Source organism: Oscarella lobularis, chromosome 11, assembly GCF_947507565.1.
Source record: "Oscarella lobularis chromosome 11, ooOscLobu1.1, whole genome shotgun sequence".
Lineage (NCBI taxonomy): Eukaryota > Metazoa > Porifera > Homoscleromorpha > Homosclerophorida > Oscarellidae > Oscarella > Oscarella lobularis.
Genome location: NC_089185.1, coordinates 1,005,534 through 1,022,291, shown reverse-complemented (window position 1 = coordinate 1,022,291; position 16,758 = coordinate 1,005,534). Strand labels below are relative to the sequence as shown.

General features: G+C 46.8%; 6 protein-coding genes across 7 annotated transcripts; 3 read left to right on the top strand and 3 right to left on the bottom strand.

The window, feature by feature from the left end:
• Positions 1-6: 6 nt before the first annotated feature.
• On the bottom strand, positions 7-1,380 carry LOC136193408 (aldo-keto reductase family 1 member A1-like). Its single transcript, XM_065982303.1, has 4 exons — positions 754-1,380; positions 376-687; positions 243-329; positions 7-185 (listed from the first exon to the last, which is right to left on the bottom strand). The coding sequence occupies exons 1-4, from the start codon at positions 1,369-1,371 to the stop codon at positions 117-119; spliced, it is 1,086 nt and encodes a 361-aa protein (XP_065838375.1). The 5' UTR covers positions 1,372-1,380; the 3' UTR covers positions 7-116.
• On the top strand, positions 848-5,156 carry LOC136193398 (heterogeneous nuclear ribonucleoprotein Q-like). Its single transcript, XM_065982292.1, has 4 exons — positions 848-1,506; positions 1,563-2,248; positions 2,317-2,835; positions 2,899-5,156. The coding sequence occupies exons 1-4, from the start codon at positions 1,434-1,436 to the stop codon at positions 3,976-3,978; spliced, it is 2,358 nt and encodes a 785-aa protein (XP_065838364.1). The 5' UTR covers positions 848-1,433; the 3' UTR covers positions 3,979-5,156.
• LOC136193415 (uncharacterized) lies at positions 4,975-6,888 on the bottom strand. 2 transcript variants are annotated; one of them, XM_065982313.1, is made up of 8 exons: positions 6,409-6,888; positions 6,228-6,350; positions 6,094-6,183; positions 5,747-6,039; positions 5,590-5,682; positions 5,449-5,537; positions 5,233-5,389; positions 4,975-5,175 (listed from the first exon to the last, which is right to left on the bottom strand). In XM_065982313.1, exons 3-8 carry the CDS (start codon positions 6,116-6,118, stop codon positions 5,017-5,019), a joined length of 816 nt encoding a protein of 271 aa, XP_065838385.1. In that variant the 5' UTR covers positions 6,119-6,183; positions 6,228-6,350; positions 6,409-6,888; the 3' UTR covers positions 4,975-5,016. The 2 variants fall into 2 exon arrangements, with proteins under 2 accessions (XP_065838385.1, XP_065838384.1); XM_065982312.1 differs by having other exon boundaries at positions 6,094-6,350.
• Positions 5,977-12,764, top strand: LOC136193392 (protein MMS22-like). Its single transcript, XM_065982284.1, has 34 exons — positions 5,977-6,218; positions 6,268-6,492; positions 6,538-6,767; positions 7,901-7,983; positions 8,051-8,143; positions 8,197-8,260; positions 8,312-8,466; positions 8,526-8,657; positions 8,726-8,778; positions 8,849-8,905; positions 8,953-9,051; positions 9,106-9,217; positions 9,272-9,353; positions 9,404-9,497; positions 9,764-9,808; positions 9,860-10,044; positions 10,107-10,212; positions 10,261-10,289; positions 10,338-10,470; positions 10,536-10,607; positions 10,656-10,893; positions 10,944-11,039; positions 11,085-11,267; positions 11,318-11,425; positions 11,480-11,578; positions 11,634-11,669; positions 11,716-11,762; positions 11,813-11,891; positions 11,947-12,005; positions 12,059-12,153; positions 12,211-12,271; positions 12,328-12,385; positions 12,438-12,571; positions 12,624-12,764. Exons 1-34 carry the CDS (start codon positions 6,043-6,045, stop codon positions 12,676-12,678), a joined length of 3,573 nt encoding a protein of 1,190 aa, XP_065838356.1. The 5' UTR covers positions 5,977-6,042; the 3' UTR covers positions 12,679-12,764.
• LOC136193402 (uncharacterized) lies at positions 12,664-14,834 on the bottom strand. The gene is made up of 11 exons (XM_065982296.1): positions 14,711-14,834; positions 14,548-14,664; positions 14,434-14,492; positions 14,224-14,379; positions 14,043-14,171; positions 13,861-13,995; positions 13,774-13,808; positions 13,676-13,721; positions 13,450-13,611; positions 13,272-13,403; positions 12,664-13,222 (listed from the first exon to the last, which is right to left on the bottom strand). The coding sequence occupies exons 1-11, from the start codon at positions 14,823-14,825 to the stop codon at positions 12,785-12,787; spliced, it is 1,524 nt and encodes a 507-aa protein (XP_065838368.1). The 5' UTR covers positions 14,826-14,834; the 3' UTR covers positions 12,664-12,784.
• On the top strand, positions 12,820-16,674 carry LOC136193400 (major facilitator superfamily domain-containing protein 6-like). The gene is made up of 2 exons (XM_065982295.1): positions 12,820-14,196; positions 14,275-16,674. Exon 2 carries the CDS (start codon positions 14,889-14,891, stop codon positions 16,533-16,535), a length of 1,647 nt encoding a protein of 548 aa, XP_065838367.1. The 5' UTR covers positions 12,820-14,196; positions 14,275-14,888; the 3' UTR covers positions 16,536-16,674.
• Positions 16,675-16,758: the final 84 nt, after the last annotated feature.

Below are 16,758 nucleotides of genomic sequence, written 5' to 3'. Positions count from 1 at the left end.
AAGGTCATAACGAGGATCAACCTTATAATTGTACATCACAGAACAGGTAGTTACACTGAAATCAAATCAAGCAAAGACGTCTGTTTCAGCTTGGCATGCTTCGTTCTCCACACTTCTTAGAACGGATCACCGAATGGGTAATAAGGATGAGCCACGTCTCTTGGCACTTCTTCCCCTTTGGCATTCTAGAAAAGACCCAATAACTGGCTGGCTGTTTGAGCGGCAGAGTCCAAGTATCTCGCCTTAATTTTCGGAAGACACGCTCTCCAGTTTCTATCGAATGACTCCACAGTGGCCAAATCTTCATCAGACAGCTCAAAATCCCACACCTTTACTAAAGTAAAAAAAAGGAAGACAGGAATTCCACACTCTGACCTGGAAATTCTCTTCTATTCTAGATGGCGTCACACTCTTCGGCAGCACGACCAAATCGCGTTCAATCTGATAGCGAATCAACACCTGTGCGGGAGACTTTCCGTACTTCTTGGCGACGGCGTCGAGCTTGGGATCGAGCAAGAGCGCCGGTTCGCCAGGCTTTGCCCAAGGCCTATCTGGACTTCCAAGTGGACTATATGCCTCAAACACAACATTCAATTCTCGGCACACGTCAACAAGCCGAGCCTGAGTCAAATACGGATGAGACTCGCACTGAAGAACGGCCGGCTTAATGCGAGACTTTTCATGAACCTGGAGAGGACGAGGAATCTCACGTGAGTAGGACCTCCTCCTCAAAACACAGAGATGCTATCTCACCTCTCTCGTCTGTCTAGCATTGAAATTCGAGAGGCCTATGTGCTTGACGAGACCGTCGTCGACGAGCTTCTCCATTTCGCGCCACGTGTCCATGTAGTGCGTCGTGTCGTAGCGCACTGTACCGTCTTCGTTGCGAGGAAAGAGCGCTTCGCCGCGTTCGAAGCCGGTCGGCCAGTGAATGAGATACAGATCGATATAGTCCAATTGGAGTCGATCCAACGACTCCTGAAGCGACGGGCGAACGTCGTCCGGATGATGACGCGTGTTCCACAGCTTCGACGTAACGAAAATGTCTTTTCGTTCGATCGTCGTGCCGATTTTCGTCTTGAACGCCTCGCCGATTTCTCTTTCGTTTCCGTAGATGTAGGCGCAGTCGATGTGACGATAGCCGACGTCGATTGCGTGCTCGACGGCTCGTTTCACTTCGCCCGGCTTGCTCTTCCACGTGCCGAGACCGACGAGAGGTATTTCGATTCCCGTGTAGAGTTTGACGGTGCGGCGAGCTGATTCGCCTTTCGGACGGTGGCGCGGGGTCGTCGTGTTCGACATGGAAAGTAGAAGAACTGCAACGACGAGGGAAGTAGCAAAGAAGAGTACGTCACGTGCAATTGTTGGCATACGGGAGGGCGCGAGTTCCGTTCAACGCTTGCGCATTAGCGACTTAGTAAAAGGCCGTCGAAATGGCGAACTATTACGCTCAATACGGCACGAGCGAAGCCGAGCCGACGTACGATGACGACGAATCGCCAAAAGGTACAGCAAAACCGTCCCTAGAAGGATCGATTCGCGATTTTGCCTCCACACGCTAGTCTACGGCACGTTTTACTCCGCCGCTTCGACGGATTGGTCGAGCGATCAACTCCCCGGCGACGGTTTCTACAGCGAAACGCAGCAGGTGAAGAAACCGAGCGAGGAGACGTCCTCGTCGCGCCAGGACGCGATGCAGCAGCTCCAGGCGCCGCCGCCGTTACAACAACAGCAGACCTTCATTGGATCGACGATCCATCGCCGAATGGCGCAGCGCGGCATCTCCGACACGGTTTTCGGTCGACTTTTGCCGCTCCTGCAGCAGCGACTCGTCGGCGAAAACGATTTGGACGATCGCGCGCTCGACCGTCTCGCGACGATTTCGCCCGAAACGGCCGTTGCTGTTCTAGACGAGTTCGCCGCCGGCGACGTCGCCGCTGTCGACGCGAGTTCGCGTCTATGCAAAATTATTCAGTCGTACGGCGCGGGGGCCTCCGTTCTGCCGCCGCCGGCTGCGGCCGCGGCAGGGGCCGTGAAAGTCGAAGAGGCCCAAGGGGGCGGCGGGAGCGGGGAGGACGCTATCGCCGGCGGTGGAATTGCTGCTCAATTCGTTGCACCGGATCCTGATCGAGTGAAGACGCTGACGGATAGAACGGGCTATGCGATGACAGTGACGCCGGGTCAACGCAAGTACGGTGGACCGCCGCCGAATTGGGAAGCGGACAGACCGCCGGGAGATGGATGCGAGGTAAAAAACCCAGTAAAAGGGATCTCTACATCATATACATGATCTGATAAATTTTTCGTTGCTTCCAGATCTTTGTTGGTAAGATTCCTCCTGATGTGTTTGAAGACGAATTGGTTCCGGTTTTGGAGCAGTGTGGTCGTCTGTACGAAGTGCGCATCATTATTGATGCGTCGACGGGAGAGAATCGCGGCTATGCCTTTGTTGTCTATTGCTCAAAGAAGGATGCCGAATCAGCAATCAGACAGTGCAATGGATTCGAAATTAGGCCGGGGCGACGGCTGGGCGTGCGCGCGTCCGTCGCCAATCGTCGCATATTTGTCGGATCGATTCCAAAGCAGAAGAATCAGGACGAAATATTGCAGGAATTTAAGGGCAGGTTACGCGGTCTTGTCGAAGTGTTTGCCTACATGGATCCGGCGAATCGAAATCGAAATCGCGGCTACGTCTTTGTTGAATTTGAGAGTCACCAGGCGGCCTCAAATGCGAGACGCTTGCTCAGAAATGGTCAAGTGATGGCATGGGGCAGCGTTGTTAGTAGTGACTGGGCTGAACCAATGGACGAACCAACAGAGGAGGTCATGGCCACTGTAAGGAGAGAGTGTTGTATGAATGCGTGTATTGGCTGACGTTTTTTTTTGGTTTTACTACAGGTTCGCAACGTCTACGTAAAGAATTTGAATATGAATACGACGGAAGAGAGGCTAAAGGAAATTTTTTCCCAGTTTGGCGAAGTCTATCGCGTTCGAAAGATCAAGGACTTTGCTTTCATATACTATGAAAAACGCGAGCAGGCGCTGAAGGCGATTGAAGAGATGAACGGAAGGGAGGTCGATGACGTTATCATTGAAGTCACGTTGGCAAAACCTCAGAGCGAACGAGCGAAGGAGAAGAAACGCGAACAGCGAAAGAGTCAATCAGGACCCCGCGAGTCGTTTTTTGACTACAGCGACCATCCGCTGCCACCGCCACCGCACTACTACGATGGGCCGCCACCGCCGCCGCCGCCTGACGAGTATTACGATAGTTTTTATCCTCCGCAGCCTCCGTTTCGCGGCGGCCCGCCTCCTATGGCTATGAGAGGAGGAAGGCGCGGTGGCACGGGGCGCGGTGGCACGGGACGTGGTATGGGACCTCGAGGCGGTCATCCCAATAGGCATATGGACGGTAAAAGGTCTGGTTTTGGGGGTCCAACGCCGCCTCCTGTGCGTGGCTTTCCTTTTAACCGCGGCGGCGGCGGTGGCATGAGAGGCAGAGGCGCTGACCGAGCAAGAGGTGGATTTGGAGGCGGAAGAAGTGCATCTGGGAGTGGGAGAGGTGGCTTTGGAGGCGGAAGAGGTGGCCCTGGGGGTGGAAGAGGTGGTTTTGGGGGTGGAAGAGGCGGCTTTGGGGGTGGAAGAGGCGACTTTGCCGGTGGAAGAGGCTTTGGAAGGGGCGGAAGAGGCGGTAGTGGCTTTGGTGGTGGACGCGGTGGACGCGGTGGACGCGGTGGTCAGAGCCGAGGTAGGACAAGACCGCATTTTGACTCTTCGCATGGAAACGAGGCGAAGAGGTTTAAACCATCGCCGCCTGCAAACTACGGGCCTGTAATGATGGGCAGGGCGAGAGGACAAGGCTCTCAAGGAGGTCAAGGATGGGGCGGAGCGGGACAACCAAGCGGCTACAGCGGTTTTCCGCCGCCGCCACCTCCCCAGCAACAACAACAGTCTGGTTGGTATAATCTTCCTCAATAGCTGTCGTCGTCGTCGTCGTCTTCTTTCTCCTCGGTGTCATCGTCGTCGTCTCCTCGTCTCCAATGGAAGTGGCGTGAGCGTGTTTGTGTCCCCCTGTATGTCTGTCTGTTTATCTATGTTTACTCATTACCCCTGGTATTCAAGGCCAGCTAAAACGGGATCTTAACTAAATGTTCTCAGTTGCCTAAATGTTGTTAGGAAGAATGACGGCCAGTCACATTTAATATTGATAGCGTAACATGATTGGTATTGGATTTGTAGTAGCTGGCCTAAGTATAGTTAAATTGCCGGCTTCAAACATTTCAAACGGTGACGGTCTCCCAAAATTTGTTCTTTTATCAAACTAAGTGTCCTGCCAGAACCAAGCGCAGATAATTATTTCTTTGAACCCCCGTCTGAATCTGTACTATTGCTAACAACTTCAGTCACTACGCAGCAATTTCAAACTTTGTTCTGTCCTAACGTTTGGCCACAACAAATGGGGAACTGAGTTCTCACAGATAGCTATCTCGTCTAAAGATGCACTTACCTGTGATCAGCTGTTCAAATTGCTTACTGGCGGAATTGCTCGTAGCATAATTTGGCTGGCCAATGATCCTAACAAAAATAAAGGTTCCTTCTCCAGTTTCGTTTGATGCCCTGCCGCTGTAATGCTCATAGAGCTTCACTTTGGCTTGAGCGGTATAAGTTGTATTTTTCAATGAACCAGTCATGATAGTAGACGCAAGAAGGATCATTAACGTAAATGGGTAGGCTGCTGTAAACAGTAGAGCAATAAAGGTGACGGTACGGGGAAGGACACCGTAAACAAGCAACTGTGGAAATAAAAGAATAGTTTGCTGTGACACAGTAAGTGAGGTGGGGTGGGAGGATGGGTGTCTACAGTGATGTGATGCGTGTGGGACAGATGTACGTACTTATGTCATGTCTTTTTTTGAGGATGAGGTGATAGTGCCCCAAACCTTGGAGAGAAAAAGGGGAAGGGTGGTGACGAGATACGAAGATCAAACTCTAGATTTTTTACAAATTTAGTATTAATTAATGTGGTGAGAAATTAGCTAATCTGTACATAATCCCTTTGAAATGCTCTTTGAAAAACGGCATTTGGGTGAGGCTGGAGGAAACGCTGTTTGCCTTTGCCACCAGTCTATTAATTAAAACCAGTCTTGACTCAGAAACTTCGTCTTTTCTTTGAACCTACGTAGCACGTGAACAGGTATCTTATAACGGTCAAGGAAGTACAGTATTGTGCACCTCTTTATCAGGAGCCGAACTGAACAGGAGAATCTGTCTTGTGACTTCCAATTCCAAATCCGTCAACTTCAAGATTTCCAGCTCGTCGCGAAGTAAGGCAAGGCATTCATAAATTTTACTGTGTTCCGGCGGGTAAGATTTCTCATCTACTTCTATCCTGGAACAAAAACTCTCATTTTTTCACATTTAGGTGTATCTGAGGAATGAGAGCTGTACCCAGCAGCCAGAACCAATCCCTTATGTCCAACAGATCGCAGAGCGGCTTCAAACAACGTCAATGCAGGCAAACCAACGAAGAGAAAGGGCTGGTACGGAATTTGACGTCAACTTTTTTAGGACACTGAAGACTCAGCGTACCTCGCACTCGTCGAACTCTTCTTTCGTCAGAAGTCCGCGCGACTTGTAATGCTGGCCGAAGTAATACGCTCTGTTCATGAGAGAATCCCATACCTGCGAAAAGAAACAGAAGACCTCGCGGAGCCCAGTTAGACAATTCCGGAACTCGATCGCGTACCAATTCTACATCAACACGGCCGTCACTGTCAGAGGAACTAGACGCTGATGAACTGGGTCCAGTAGCAGCGGACACAGGTGTATGACCGCCGCTTGCCTGCGAACGCTCGCGAACACGATTGCCACCGCTTTCGGTTTCACTGGCGATCCTCCTTTGGGTATCCGCGCTTTCCACGGCGTTGACGAATTCGGACGCCTTTTTCGAAAGCCATTCAAGCGCCTTGTCCGCTTTTCTCACGAAAGCCCGAGTCAAATCGCCGAACTCGTACTCCTTTTTTCCGGTGAACCATTCGTCTAATGCGTATCGTTTTCCCGACGAAGCAGACCGCCTCGACTCATTTCTCTTACGAAAAGGTCTATCTTCTCCCGACATTGGTCAATTTGCCTATTTTGATACGGAGCGTCACTGTGCGCAAGTGCGAAGCCACCTCTTCAATCCTGGAGAATTTCTTGCGTACTGGCGGTCTCCACAGGTTCAGTACCTCGATAGATTGTTTCTAAAAGGTTCAAGGGATGTGCTAGGCTGCTATCTGGAGTCGAACCCGAGCTCTCCGCTCCTCGCGGTGCGGCAGTTCTCTTCGGCGCGAGTTTCTGTTCGGAAAACACTGCCCAGCATGCCGACAGACTCTTCTCGCTGCTCAGGCAGAACATAAACCGACTTACCGGCCAAACGGCGAGCGACGACGAAGCGCAAATCATAGGAGAATGCGAAGAATTCTTGGAATTCATGAAATCGCGCATTTTCAGGTAGAGCAACTTAATTGTGAATAGCTCAGCAGACAATATCCTCAGATCCGGATTGGAAAGCTCGACGACGTGCCTTTGCTATAAAGACAATGTGTCGACGAGAGATTTGCTGACGAGAAACCTAAAGATTCTTCTTCGGCACGCCGGTCGTTTATCGGACACGTCCTTATCTTCTATGAAGGATCCCACGACGTTAAAGTCGACTCCAGTGTTTCGATTTAAGTTGTTGATACGTTGGACTGTTGTGGAAGTGCTCTCAAGACAGGAAACGGAAGGCAAGTGATTTTGAGTCGCTCCTATTGACTCTACACTGTACACTGCATGTTAATTTCTACAAGGAGGAGGCAGTCAACGAGTGCCGGCGCGCGGCGCGCCAGTACTCAGTCATGTAGCGTCTGATCCCGTTTAGGCGTAGCGCACGTTTCGCTATGCCTGTTTATAGAGGCGGCATATATCACCTAGATTTTGCTGATCAAGCATATCGTCGTTACTACGCATCCGTTCGCTTTTCGCCTCTAAATAGCGACTGAATGTCTTTAGAATAGACCCGCAATGCACTTCGCTGCGAATTCTTTGCCTCTACTTGCTTCTATGAGGCATTTTGTCATGCATTCAACTGACGTCATATGTAGCGTGACAGGGCGTGCCTTTCGTACGTGGCACGCGTTTTATTGTCGTTTTTTCGCGTTTCTAGATTGAGTTGCGACAAAATTCGTTTGTTTGTGTGATCAGAAACGTATTTGCGGCTGATTGAGAGTGTTTTGGTTCAATCAGCGCACCTTTTGTGGTGAACAGCTGCAGTGGAAGTGACCCCGGCAGGGTTGTTATATATATACCCAGCGTTTCCATATACCTATCAGTAGCAGGAGCATGAGCTCTTGGCTAGGATAGAAGGGAGTTGGAAACTCTCCCCAAGGGTTTGACCATCATGGCCCGGTGGTCGGTCATTCTCCTCACCCGACAAGGGCTCCGGCCTTCCTAGTCATTAGTTCCGCTGCGCCTGTGAGATACCTCTGATACCGGATAAATCTCCATAGCACCAACAGGCGTCTTCCGTGGGATTTGTATCAAGTGTCGTAACCTTTTTAAATTTTTAAAAATTTGCTACGTGAAAGAGGCGCATTTTTTCATCTTTTAACGGTCAAACGACGCGACGGGGAGCTATGAAATTGCGATTGTAGTAGTCTCATATATAAAATCATATAACAAAATTTGTCTGCAGACAAATTTATTAATTTCTACTAGGAGGAAGGTTGAAAACGTGATTTTAGCCCTTTCCTTATTAATTTCTACAAGGAGGACGGTTGAAAACATGATTTCAGCCCTTTCCTTAGTATTTATTTATGAGTCATAGGCTACTCCACACCCTTTCCTGATGTTTTCAGTATTTATTTATTATGAATTTTAGGCTATTGCGACGACAGTTCATCTGTAAATGCCGAAGTTATTTCTCTTGTAGAGGATCTGCTTCTGTGTGCAAAGAAGCTGAAGGTATAACTCATGCACTGGGAAGAGCGGGTCCTACATTTTAATGTTTTTTTCCTGTACTTTGTTTCAGAACGAGGAAATGTTTTCCTGCTTAGATATGAAGCTACTGTGGGTAGCTCTACTTCGCTTGACTCAGTGGCGAAGCGAAAGAGAATCATCTCCTGTAGGCAAATTAACCAAAGGATTCCAGGTCATATAAGCCGTTTATGTCTGCAGTCATTCTGGTCGCTTTCCTCGTCACTTCTAACGAAGTTGTTTCTCAACGCAGAGATGAATGAAAGTAGGTCTTTATATTGAACATTAAGGGCTTTATGGCTCATTTCTTTAACAGACACAATAGAGTTCTGCTGGTTTGCCTTGTATCAGCTTTCTCTCCTTTTCTCCTTTGATGTATATGGAAGAGATAGGAGCGTTGAAAACGCGACTCTTGACAGCAACTGGGTCTTCGTTGAAGAACTAATTAAGCATTCTTTCGTCTCGTCTGACGTACGTACATAACATCGAGTTTGCCTTTGATTTCCGTGCTCTCATAGTTTCGTCTCTAGGTTAAGATGTCAGAGAATTTCTCTCGGAAATGTTTGTGCCATCTGTATGCACTCTGCCAATTGTGGTCTATAGGATTAGACGCCATCACTTCCATTTGGGGACCTCTGTGGGAAATATACAGCAAACGACTGGTAATTCTTTCTGCATCCACGTCTAGTTCCAACGTTGCATTAAAAAATTAAAAAATATTCTGGCGTAGAATGAAAGATTTACAATGCTCAATCAGTCGACTGATAGCTACAGAATAGCCAGGTACTCAACTCAAATCATACTCGCACTCAATATAATATGCTTGTCTCAAATGGACTATTTTTTATTTCAGTTCCTTGGAGGAACTTGTCACAGATGTGAAAGATGTATGCAATTTGAAACAAGCTAGGTGGGGTGCCGTGAGTCTTTCTCTTTGCATGCTCATATGCTCTTTAGCACGGCGCTACGTTTCACGTCTTTTCAATGGTTTCTTCGAATAGCCTTATGTTTGCTAAGCACGTCTAACTCGAGTGTACAGAAACAGCTCAAATCTCGGTGTGGCTAGTTGGCAATCTAATGTATTGACACGTAGATGATTTTTGCTTGTAGGATATATTCAAGATTTCATAGGAGGAGAATGCAAGATTTGACAGAAATTGGGCTAACGAATTTTCTTACCATGTTTCTCGCTCTTTCATGCATGGCAGAAGCATCAGACGCAGTAAGTCCAGAATTAATATACGAAAGAGAGCAACCTGATACTCGAATTTTTCAGGGAGGAAAAATGACCCAGCTATTGGAGCTTCTTTCAACGGAGAAGAATTTGAATGTGGGCAAGCAGAGAAGAGTTTTTTGGGGTTAGCTGCTAAGATTGCATTAGGACTCTACTTTCAGTAAACTGGTTTAGGTTATTTCGCTCTTATGTCTCTTACAAGTAACGATAGGGATATTTGCAACGATGTCGTCAAGTCGTCCTGCGCTCTCTTTGACAACTGGTGCAAGTGAGTAAGAGAAATAGACCGATTTTGTCTGTCAGCACTCCCTACCCCTCTCCTCATGTTTTCTATCCTGTTTATGAGCCATAGGCTTCTGGCTACCCTTCTCTGCATGTTTTCTCTTTTATTTATGAGTCATAGGTGTCTCCCTACACCTCTTCTCATGTTTTCTATCCTATTTATGAGTCGTAGGCCTCTCTACCTCTCCTCATGTTTTCTATCCTATTTACGAGTCATAGGCTTCTCTCTACCTTTCTCCCCTTGTTTTCTAGCCTGTTTATGAGTCATGGGCTTCTCTCTACCCCTCTCCTCATGTTGTATGCTTCTCTGTATCCCTCTCCTCGTGTTTTTTATCCTATTTGTCATAGGTGTCTCTCTACCCCTCTCCTCATGTTTTCTCTCCTATTCATGAGTCGTATGTACAGATCGTATAATGGCAAAGCTAAAGAAGCAAAGGAAATTTGGTTTCTTATCGCCGAGTATCTCGAGCAAGTGAAATGTCTCGTAAGCAAAAGCGAAACGCCTCTACGAGGCTGCGAGCATCTTTTACTCGGTTTGTCGACCAGTCCAAATTCCCTCGGAATGAAGCGAATACAAACATTTATTTTTATACAGGGTCAGGATTGTCGGTTCTGTTATCAAGCAGCAAAGAGAACGAACTTCTTGTGACCTTGAGTTGCTTGAATGCTGTAACGAGCTGCTTTCGAAAGAGAAAGAACAAGTGCGACGAAGGACAAGACGTGACTGTTGATTAGTTTTTGTTTGACAGGTACTCGGCTACTGAGAAGACGTCGAAAGGTGCGATTCTGTTAGTTCAGCGTTATTGTTAGTGCACAGTCTGTGCAGAATTTGCAGGTTCTTTGTGGAATCACGTGTTGCCTTGTCTCAAAACCAAGGCAAGGCATCAGCACCTTTCTTCTACAGTCAAAGTAGCCTTGGCTTCTCTTTGCGCCGAGATGTTCTTTCTATCAAATTCTATGTAATCGTTTTGTTATTCAAAAAGAGGCGTCAATTAATAACAAGGACACGTCACAATTCTTCTAGAAATTTCTCCTTGGATCAAGGTTTGAGGAGACTAGCAGATGATTTCATTCTGGCGGCCGATTTATCTTACAGGTACTGCAGTTTGATACTGTTTACCTCGTTTAACTATTTTTTATTCAGCTTTTTAATTCCTCTTCTTGAACGATTGCTGTCCGACCGCGTTGCTACGAAGAAGCTCTGTGAACTTCACAATTTCCAGACTCAGCTCATATCTATTTGGATTCGATGTTTTCTCACTTTTGTCCTTGATGGATCTTCGAAAAATGTGGCCACTAAGACGATGCTTCAAAACTCCCTAGAAGACATCTCAGATCAGATACTGAAAATAGAACAAGTTAGAGATGTTGCCGAAAAACAGGTAAAGTTAATTGGTACATAACATTGGGAAAAGAATGAGGCTCTCTTTAGTTTCGGGAAAGAGCAGATGACATCTACGCGTCGTTTCCTGCCGAGCGGTGTTTGCACAGTTTTATAATGACCCTGGGCGATCTTCATTTCACGGAGGTATCCACTGTCGTATTTAATCTTTCGATTTTACTCCGGTCATAGATGGAAGCATCGGCTACTAACGCGGATAATATAAAAGAGAGATTATTGTCTTATCTTGGAGACATAACAAAGCACTTGGACGCCGTTCTGTTGAGCAGCGCTCCGTTACCAGAGGCAATTCGAATGGTGTGCGTATTTTGTGGCATCCTGGTCAAATACTGCAGTAGAATGCTGTATTCTTCGGTGAGCCAATGTTTAGTAGTATTGATCTGCGTCTCTATCTGGGATTTCAGCATGACCACCGGTGCTTGCTACCTCGATTGCTCGACAGAGTTTTCCCCCAACGAAAGAAAGTGATTTCGCCTGCATTGTCAACTTGGCAACGACGTACTGTGTGCTTGGTACTTAGATAAATCACGGCGTTTAGAAGGAACGATGAAGACGTGTCTGTGTAGTTTTTGCAAGGACTGAGCTGTCTTCCACCGGATCATACCGGCTTTGTGAAGAGAAAGTACAAAGAATTGTTTCAACAATTTTTGCTCGCGCACCTTCAGGTAAGGAAAACAATAGGCAAGACGTTTTTCTATTTACGTGGAAATTTCCTAAAAGGATCGCACAGCATCTGACTTAACTAGCGGATTTGAGGTATTATAGCTACTGATACATCACGCATTCATAAAATCGTTCCTAGGAGTTGCTGACCGTCAAATGCCCTGTGGGGTCAAGCCAGCAGTTGAGGTCAGGCCGATTCTGCGTTGTATTTATCTCACTTCAAGTACGTGTATTAGAGATTCCCGACGGTTGTCCATGGAAATAATCACGGATCGTTTTCTCGTTCTCCCGAAACATCCCAATGAACTTGTCCTCGTAAGTCCTCTTCTCTGCAGAATAATCACAGTGTGATGTGTCTGTATCTTGCAAGATTCTAAATTTCTTAAAGAGTACCTTTGCTGCCACTAGTTCGGGTGGGCAAATAGCCAGGTTTGTCTTTTTTTTTGTATTTGTGGAGTTTTCTCGCTCATTTTGGCTTGCAGCGATGCATCGCTCTTGCTACCCGTCACATTAGCCTGCCTCTTAGCATGTGAAAGGTGGTCTTCCAGCAGTCTGCCGCAGCGGATGCAACAACTCGGTACAGAGGTTTGCACACAAAGACTGTCCGTTCATTGACCCTCTCTCTCTAACACAGTTATTGACGTGCTGACGGTAATGTTGAAAGCGTGTCGACAGAATACAGCCATACTTTCAACGTATGATTTGCACTCGAAAATTCGCTACGATGAGATGCTCATCGTTTTGACGACAGATCGCAACTGCTTACACTTTTTCGAACGTACCTCACATCAAACTTGGAGACGTCACAAGTATAATGCAGTTCAGCGATGGATGCGGAAAATAGGCGCATTCCTGTTTTAGGCACTGGCTTTCAAACCGCTCTATGCGGTTGCCAACGTGGACAAGGAGCTGTGCTCTCTTCTACTTCCAGATATTGAGCGAGGCATCAGTGAGATAGAGCACCGTCGAGGAACAGGAAGTGACAGAGGCTTGAGGTAAGAATCGGCGAAGAGTTGGCCAGGGTTTATGCATGTGGAGTGCTCACAGAGCGGCGTTGGAAGATTTTCGCCGAATGGTAAGACTTCGCAGCGAAAATTATTAATTGAACAAACTAAAGTGCACCTGACACCGATTAACCATTATGAGGTCCCCCCAACAAATTTTCCCACACAGTTCGTTTTTATTTTGCTTCCTGTGCCACAGCTTGTTTACAGGGTCTTTACTTCGAGAAGGGCGCAGTTAGAGCACACAAACGTTGCGCCCGTATCGCGATCATAAGAGTAGCACTCTCCCAGAACTGTAGTGTGAATGACCGTTTTTCCCTCTTGATCAAGCAAGGCAAATTGGTCGGTTGGCGCCTGACACTCTATAGTCATGTTTAGAGTGAGAGAGCTAATCTCGGCTCCAAACAAGCGCTGATTTCCGTGAATACTTCCCACGTGTGTCATTTTCGTCTTTGAGTCAGACGTGAGCGGATCCAGGTGGTGCTCGGTGCCATGGTACTGCACGTAAGAAAAGGCTAGCGAGTCGGTGCTGCCATAAAGCAGGGCAACAATTTCGATTTTGAGATTTGTTGCTACTCCAGTGCCATTGTCAACAAAGCGCATAGCTGATATCATAGCCCAACGATATTCACTTAGACCGACCTAGAAAAAGATGTGATTGCGTATGAATGCTTAGGATAGCGTAGCTTGCCTTAAACGCGTAAGTCGTGTACACGATCGGTGTTCGAGTTTCAAATTTGTATCCAACTGCTCCTGCAGAAATGTCCCCGTAGCGCGAGAAAATGTCAGGGATAATTCCCTTTGAAGCGTTTGCTAAAAGCGTCTATAGAAAGGCAGGTAGAAGATAGGACAAAAAGGCGATTTTTTACCGGAAGAAAGTGATTGCTACCATTGCTGAGCCTGAATGAAAGGTCAACGTTGACCGAGTTGACTTTACCCGATAGAAAGTTGTTAGACAGTGCCAGTGGTCCCATTTTAACTTGATCTTTGTCAACGTGCAGTTGGCTCAGATCAAGATATTGCTTGTGGACCTTAATTGAGGCAGGCAAATCGACAGAGATGATAGACATAGGTTGATTTGCCAAGACGGCGTACCTCTGGCGTTTTATTCACGCTGTAAAGTTCTAAACGAAGTTCAAGTCTGGAAAGGCAAATTTTAACCAAATGCTCCTGTTCTGTCGTTTGATTTGTACCTGTCAGGTCGTTGAATGAGGTCAAGTAAAAACCCCTAATATAACAAATAACTTCATCAAATCAATACTACTATCTATCTTATATACTTGTTTTCCGTCCGAAGCCCACGTGTACCAAAATCTGGTTTCCCAGTTTGTCATATTTAGGCAATCGCTTTCAACCGACGTGAGCAAAAATTTTGAAAATTCGAATAGCACATCTAATTTGTCAGCATCGGTTCCCTGCACGGCATCACAGAAGTGGAATCAAACCAGAAGTAAAGGCATACGTTTCCAGCAATTCTAATGGACTCAAGGAGAGCTAGGATGCCTAGCGCATCAATCTTCACAATTCCCGTCATAAGAATTTTGTCTGTTGTATTTTTTTGTCGTACGTAGGTGTACAAGGTTGTGCTCATCTGAAATGGAAGCTGGTCAATTCAGGTACGTGTATCCATAGACCACAAGTACCTTTAGCAGATTTAGGCAGTCCGAGCCATTGATGTGCTTTACGCCTTGCAGAGTGTAGTTCTGAGAGTCACTGCCGACAAAAGGTAGAAAATAGTGCATTTCGAGCTGGTGATTTTCAACGCCGCCGTCAAATATTTCGACGGATCCGTTGATAATCTACAGAGAATCGGATTCTTCGTTTGTGTCAAGCAAAATTACTAAGTTGGGCACTTGGGATCCCTCCTTCGGAGTCAACCCAAGGACGACGACATTGCCAACACATTCAGCAACTACGACCAGTATCCAATAATCCCCACATTTGCCCTCAAGCGCGTCAAAATGTACCGTGCTGTGAATCATTGACGAAAGCTCTCATGTGGGGAATTATAAGACTGCAGGAGAATGAGAATGAGCGGTCTGCTTTCTTGCCTTCGTCGTATGCCGCTTCGAAGCTCATTTCCCCTGCTCTAAGAGTCAGGAGACACTCGAATCGAGGCTATCAATTTACCGATAGAGTAGTATCCCTGCAGGTGTTCCTTCAGTGCCAACCCAATGTCATTTTCAGCTGATGATAGCAGGCAACAGGAGATCAGAGAGAACGCTGCAGCAAAGATTCCAGGCATAGATAAGGGTAGCAGTTCCCGCATGTGAAAGACGTCATTTCACTGGAATGGATTGCTAGCTGCATGTCTACTAGCTCGGGTGACATAGAACTTGCAACACTTCTGCGTTCCGAAGACAAAGAAGGCGACGCTCAGACTGAGGGACCCCTCTCGGAGGAGCAAGGAAGCCATGAAGAATGCCTGCAACCTCAGGAGAACGAGTCTTCAAGCGTTTTGAGCTCAGAATCAAGCGACAATGCTCCAAAAGAACAAGACCGGAGGCGATGTTTCCTCGATCTTCACCTCCTACCTGTCAAACTCTATTATTTCATTTTCATGCTTGGAGCTGGCTGCATATTTCCCTTCTTGACCGTCTACTTTCGGTTTGTTGGCCTATCGGCATCCCAGAACGGTATTGTTCAAGGTATTCGTCCGTTCGTAAATTGCGTTGCAACGCCTCTTTGGGGAATGGTGGGTGACAAGTTAGGAAAAGTCAGGGTAATATGGATCGTTTCGACGTTTAATTTTATTGCATTTACGGCCATCTTGGGACTGATTGGGCCAAGCTCGGTCACAAAAGCAATTCATCAAGGCTGCAATTGCACATCGGTGGAAGCGAATTTTTCGATTTCAGAAGTGCTGGACTCCTTCAATCTGACATTAGCGTCTTTATGTGAGGAAGTAGAGGAAAACAGAATCGATGCAGAGGTTAGCAAATTTCTGCAACTTGCCATTATTGTAGCAATAGGGGAATTTCTCGCTGCACCTACTCTAGCACTGGCTGATCATTTTGCTATGCAAGCTCTAGGAAATGAACGAAAAGGAGACTATGGTAAGCAGCGTCTTTGGGGTGCAGTTGGTTGGGGTCTGGGAGCCGTGGGTGGCGGCTATGTCGCAGACGGTGAAACACCTTGTGATGTCAAGTACACAATGTTGTTTATCATCTTCATATCAGTATCATCTTTGGGAATCATAGCCGCGTTTTTTGTTTGCCCAAGCAAGACTCTTAGCAGTCCTGTCAAAGACAAAGAAAAGAACGAGAAGGAGTTGCTGCCTTTCATACAACGCTTCAAAGCTATATTTTCCAATCCCAATATCATTGCTTTTCTCATCGCCATCTGGACTCTAGCCATGTTCATGATTCTCATTGATAATTTTCTGTTTTGGTTTCTCCAAGACCTGGGTGCTAATCAAACGCTTCTTGGCTTGTCATTAGCATTCACTTGCATGGGCGAAGTGCCTGTGTTCTTTATCTCCGGACGAGTTATTGCTCGAATTGGACACAGCGGCGTCGTCTACATCGTCTTTCTTGCCTACGCTCTTCGTTTTATTTCTTACTCGTTTCTATCGAATCCCTGGATAGTTCTTGCAATCGAACTTCTTCACGGTGTTACGTTTGCTCTCCTGTGGGCTGTGTCGACGTTGTACGCTCGGCACATTGCTCCACCCGGACTGGAGGCTAGCTCTCTATCAATCGTGAGCGCGGTGTACTGGGGTCTGGGACGTGGATGCGGAGGAATTCTAGGAGGTATCGCTTGGGAGCGATATGGAGCAAGGACGACTTTTCGAGGTGCTGCCGTCATGGCTGTCAGTGGGTGCATTCTGTATTGGGCGTTTTGTCAATTGAGAGCTGCAATGAAGCGAGGGTTGATTTCCTTCTCTGCTTGTCGTTCTCTGTGCAAGAAGTCAAATAAGTACATAGTTCATGTTGACAATGGAGAGACTTCTTGATTGATCAGTTTCACTAATATTTAATTAATACGAGAATGTCTTCATTGGGCCACGTGTGTAATCCCTACAAGGTTCAAAAGTGAATTTGTTGCGAACAAAATCACGTAGCGCGCGATACTGCCCCAATAGATAAATAAAATTTTATTTTTTTTATAACAAGTAATCCGTCTCACAAAATATTTTATAACCCGCTCCATCGACTGCTGCTGTAAATGGTCCACTT